At 38.5% G+C, this 5,865-nt stretch overlaps 1 protein-coding gene across 1 annotated transcript in view; it reads left to right on the top strand.

Annotated features, from left to right (window-relative positions):
• The first annotated feature begins 4,469 nt into the window (after positions 1–4,469).
• Positions 4,470–5,865, top strand: part of LOC108376271 (xenotropic and polytropic retrovirus receptor 1-like) — a 9,003-nt gene continuing 7,607 nt past the window's right edge. Inside the window, exons 1-2 of the mRNA XM_017632470.1 lie at positions 4,470–4,646; positions 5,249–5,831. Coding sequence (XP_017487959.1) covers positions 4,578–4,646; positions 5,249–5,831 — 652 coding nt within the window. The 5' untranslated portion in view covers positions 4,470–4,577. The remainder of the gene's footprint in view (positions 4,647–5,248; positions 5,832–5,865) is intronic.

Here is a 5,865-nt window from a genome sequence, read left to right on the forward strand (position 1 = left end):
GAAGCCAAAGCCAAAATCAAAATCAAAATCGATTGCGGCGAGGTCGCCGACATCGACAACGGCAGACGCGTCGCGCTGCGCCATCACAGTAATCAATAAACAACCAAAGGCTGAATCGAAAAGGCAACGACGCATTAAACAAACACCAAAAAATGGTAAAACAATGCGCATCGACAGACGACCTACAAAAAAATCTATGCTAAATATATACATACATACATATAGACACAATGTATGTCATACATACAAACATATGCATGTACATACATACATACAAACATATGCATATGCAGACATTGGCGACGCTTTGCAAATAGATCAAACGGCAAAATGAGTAAAACATGTTTTGAATTTTCAATTAAAATCGGTATATCGACGCGCTTCCGAGCGTTGAGCACACTTTCCGGTTGACTATCTACGTACATGTGTAGGAGTACTTAAGTTATGCATGGCTGAGCGCCATTCGCTTCTACTGAGACGAGTTCTTTCCGCGCTCGATCGCGCTTGCTCTCCCACGTAGGGATGTCGGAAAAAAATCATCGATGTATAAATAGTCAATGTATCGTTGCATCGATCTTTTTAGGAAACTGACATCTCCAGCACATTGAACCGCCATTTTAGTTTCTCAGTTGTGTAAAAAAGGGATATGAGGTTTGACTGAAATATTGAAATCACTGCAAAAAGTTCCATGAGAAACATAATTAGCTCAGTTAAAGTGAGTAATTTGAAATTACGTGTACTAGTTAGTAGTAGAGACCCAGAATATTAATTATTTCATGGTAGAGTTTTAAAAATGTCATCAAAATTTTCGAAAGAATTATAAAAATCTTTTGATAATAATTATGTGTGAACAAATTTTTTTAATTCATCGACAACTATTATCTTAAGACTTGAAAAGTCTTTTCATAATAATTATCAGCGAGATAAATATTTTTAGGTCTTCAAAGACTTTAAATAATAATTATGAGTGCGAAAAAAATTTTTTAAGTCTTAAAAGACGAGGCTTGTTCCGGACCATTTCGGGATTAGTTTGTGGCAATTTCGGGACTTCTTCGGGACTAGTTGGGGACAAGTTCGGGAACAGTTTGGAACTTGTTGAGAAGTAGTTTAGGACAGGTTAGGGCCTATATTAAGTATGTATATATAGTCCTGAACTGGTCTGAACTGATCCCAAACTACTCCCCAACTAGGTCCGAGCTGGCCCCTAACTAGCCCCGTCTTTTAAGCGTTACAAAATTTTTTCGCACTCATAATTATTACGAATAGACTTTTATAATATAAGTCTCAAAATAAAAGTCTTGGACGACTCAAAAATATTTATCTCACTGATAATTATAATGAAAAGACTTTTATTATATAAGTCTTAAATTAATAGTTGTGGATGATTTAAAAAAATTTTCTCACACATAATTATTATGAAAGAACTGTTATAATATAAGTCCTTGAACAATAATTATAGATTACTCGAAAAATATTTATCTTAATATAACAATTATTGATTGACTTTTAGTTTTTTTCTCTTATAATAGTTATGTCTCTGGTTAGTAGAGCTTACTGTTGCGGTGGCTATTGCGCGGTTGAGCTTTCGCTGAAAAAAACCAACAACGGTTTTGTTAAGGGGCAATCACCTAATCGCCAGTTATTGAAGCATTCTAGAAACTCGATAACACTGAGCGCCCAATGGCTACCCGCATTGCTGCAGTTGTGAATGCATTCAGGTGGCCGGTCCGCTCCTTCGCTCGCCGTTTGCTTTTGCTTTAGTAGTCACAGAGCGCATTTTTACTAAACAGTAACGTGTTTATGGCGGCATGAAGTTCGTCGCGAATGTAAATTTTGTATTTATTTGCTATGACAGCCGCTGGTTGGGTTTGTTTACATTTCTAATGATATGCAATCAAAGCAATAACTTACTATAGAGTATTGAATACATATTTACATTTTGAGTGACTTCCCTATTAAATGATCATTTGATCACAATAACTAAATGATATTAGATAATGATTTGATCTCAACCAAGGTCAGGTATACATACAAAGATACAAAGTAGCGAACATGTAAGTTAACGCCTTCGGCAACAAACAAAGCAAACAGCATTTGAGGCGTAAAGAAACGAAAGGTAAGATGGTTAAAAATGTCACTGTCAAATATTTTAAATATTTGGGTAAAAAATATTGATAATTAATACGGAAATACTTATATACATACAGACCTGAACAGAAGACGATTTGAGTGTAGAAAGAAAATAGTTTTCTAGAAGCTGCCGCCTTCAATTTAGGGGGAAGTCAATAAAATTTCTTCTTCCTCTTATTTGACGCTGTAACCGCCTAAACGGTTATAAGCAAAAAGTGTTATAAGTGGGAGTGTCGGAATGCCCTTTTTTATGGAATAGTGTTTCTGATTATGACTTTTTCCAGCGAAAGTGGAAGTTTGAAAGGTTAGAAAATTTTCGAAACCAAGCGACTTTGAAAAAAATTAAAGACATTATAAATGTGGGACTATAAAAACTATGAAATCCTAAAAAGATATTAATAAGAGTAATTTATATATAATTTCTTGTAAAACCTCAGAGACTTTCTCAAATTAAAGCCGGAGATTATCCGTCCACGATGATGCTACACTGAAAAAATCCTTCGACTACGCATTCATAGCTGTACAACGATAGCAACAGAGTCGATTGACTGAATCAATTGATTATAAATATCTGGCAGAACTTCGAAAAGTAGAATAGAAGTATATGCATATGTATATATGTAAGTGATACTTTTCAATCCCGGCCCAAAATGAAAATTAATAAATAAATGTTAATACTTTGGGGGTAGTTTAAAGTTGTCTCTTTAATCGAATCGCAGAAGCAGCAGAGATTGGTTAACTAAATATCTAGTTTTTGCAAGTGACCCTTGAGTCAAAAGTGTCATAAAAGAATGAGTGTAGTTGGAATCTTTTTAAACTATACCCACCCAGTAACCTCTTGGCGTAGTCCACTTGAGCACCTCTGATGCTGTGCTCTGCTTAATATTCTTTCTTTTTTGAGCTTTATATATGAACCCTTTGCCAAGAAGTGCCCAAGGCCAATTGGGGATGTGGCCGCCGAATGATGAAATGGGCTGGCTACCAGTGAGGATTGTGATAGTTCCTGCTAAGTTTAGTTTCCGCATATATATTGATGGTTTTAACTTGAAATGTGCTCGGATACCTTCAAATTGTCATTGATGTCCTAGTTCTGAGGGTACACCCTGTCTGTGGTGTTCTAGCCTTCTTTGTATCTATGTAGTCTGTAGATGCCTTTCAAAATTGCGCTCTAGACTGCGATTCTATACTGAATGTCTTCTCGCCACCTGCTCTATGATTAAGTGTAGAGACCCAAGCGCTAACGTCAGGCAAAATACCCCTTTTCTGGGTGCCAATAGAGCATTTGTCTTACTCACTTTCGCAGAGTAAACTTTCTTTTGACCTTCAGAATTTTCTGGTATGCTTCCAATATGAATCGCCGCGCTTACTTCAATTTATTTTGGCTCTTAATTCTTGCAGATGGTCGTTCAATATTCTTGTTTTTCTTCTTAGGGTACAGATAAACATATGTATATTGTTGACCGTTCAGTAATATGAGGTTAGCTGGGCTGATCCCTGAGGTCTCACATAGACCACTAGTTGGTTTCAAGTGTTACTAATTTACTTGAACCTTAGTCATAATGCACTTTTTAGAGAGTATTAACAATTTGCTGCACGATTGAGAGAATACAAAGGTTGCGCCGATCTTGGACCGCTATTCCTCCCTTAACGAATTTGACAGAATCGTTGTTTGCATGACGTCACACTGGTGCAACTTGTTTACGTTTTCCTTGCAACATTTTTTCTTCTTCTTCCATTCTTGCTCACGTTTTGGCATTTCTCTCTCGCAATTGCACCAGTGTGACGTCACACAAAAGTTATTCTCAAAAATCCTCTCTGATCGGCGCAATCTTGTATTCTATCATTCTTGAATTTGCTGGTGCTTTGGTCTGCAATATTCTGCAGTCGGAAAGAGAAAGCAGACTCTCCTACGATCTTGCAACGTTACCACGACAGTCGGGTCTACGTAACCGGAACAACCCAGATTTATATCTGGCCAAGGACTGTTACTCCAGCAACACTCCCCAAAAAGTCTTTAGGGAATTTGTATGCTGCTACAACAACAACAACGACGATCTTCCAAAAAGCATGGTGTGCTTTAAGAGTAACCTCAGACAGAGTTGTGTCAGCCCTAATTTGAAAGTTTTCGAATTTAGTTGGCGTTTTAGGTACTGAGCACCAATAAAACAAATAAATATTTTCGTGTTATTCCATTTAAAAACAAGCTTAAATTTTTCTCGCAAAAAGCTGCATGGCACTGAAAAGCTATGCAAGCACAAAAGCTAAGCATTTTCCGACCATATGTTTTCCCACAAATTTCACTTTTCATTCAAATGCGTGTGTGTGTGTGTGCGTGTGTGTCAAAGTGTATTCGTATTGACTGTGCCCGTGAAAATGCAGCCAGTGAAACGAGTGCTGTTCAATTATTTAGTGAAATTAAAGTGAAATAATATAAATCGCGCATTAAAATGAAATTTGCCGAACACTTGAGCGCACATATAACACCGGAATGGCGAAAACAATACATAAACTACGAGGTATGAGTCGCATTTCGGAGGATGAATCTTATTTGCGTTTTCGGATGTTGGTCAGTGTAAAGTGAAAATATTGTAGATACTGGTACAGCTGGTGGGCGGTCGATGACAGCTGCTGTCAATGGGTTGGGTGACGTCATGAAAGCCCAGAAGGTAGTTGTCAAAGTGACGAGCTTATATTTTGGCGCAAAAAAGTGTTTGGTGTGCTGCGCATGACCACCAAGAGACACGTGTTGCAGAGTGTTTAGAAGATTGAGATGTAAACAGAGTGAAAATCACATGTTTTTGGCCAATTCGTTTACAAACAATGCATGTAAACAAAGCGAGCTTTTGCAAATAGCCGGGGAGGGGTAACTTTCACTGAGTGCTTATGTACTTAAGACATATATACATACTTACAAACCCAGATTATCATTGTGTGTACATCAGTGGCCGATTTGGTGGGTTGCAAAGCAATTTTACGCTACTATACGAGAAAATTAGAAACACTCATGTGCTATGTTAAAGCAACGCTTCTTTCTATTCTTATATACTTTCTCTTTTACTTATATACTCGTTTATTTTCAAATTTTTTTATGCCCATTTACTTTCACCGCAAACAACAGGAAATGAAGGCTATGCTTTATGCGGCCGTGGAGCAGGCTCCCTCCGCAGAGCTCGTCGATCCGGAGGTGCTGTCGCGTTACTTTGCCAAATTCGATGAGCAATTTTTCCATTACTGCGACAAAGAGTTGGCCAAAATAAATACTTTCTACTCAGAAAAAATGGCGGAGGCTACACGCAAATATGGCAATCTCCGTAGTGAGCTTAGCGAGACGCTCGAGATGGGCACTGTGAAGAAGCAACCGGCTTGGAAGTCCAAGACGCCCTTGGGCAAGAAGAATGTACCTGCGCGCAAGATACAGGATCTCAAATTGGCATTTAGTGAATTTTATTTGGGTTTGATTTTGTTGCAAAACTACCAGAATTTGAATTTTACGGGCTTTCGCAAGATACTCAAGAAGCACGATAAGCTCTTGAATGTGAGCGATGGTGTCAAGTGGCGTGAGGAGTATGTGGAGGCGGCGCATTTCTATGTCAACAAGGACATCGATCGGCTCATACAGGAAACGGAGCGCGCCTTCACCAACGACATTGAGGGCGGCGATCGACAGAAGGCAATGAAGCGCTTACGTGTGCCGCCGCTGGGTGAGCAGCAAAGCCCATGGACCACCTTCAAGGT

This window comes from Rhagoletis zephyria, unplaced genomic scaffold, assembly GCF_001687245.7.
Source record: "Rhagoletis zephyria isolate East Lansing unplaced genomic scaffold, Rhagoletis_zephyria_1.1 Rzeph_scaffold_10161, whole genome shotgun sequence".
Classification (NCBI taxonomy): domain Eukaryota; kingdom Metazoa; phylum Arthropoda; class Insecta; order Diptera; family Tephritidae; genus Rhagoletis; species Rhagoletis zephyria.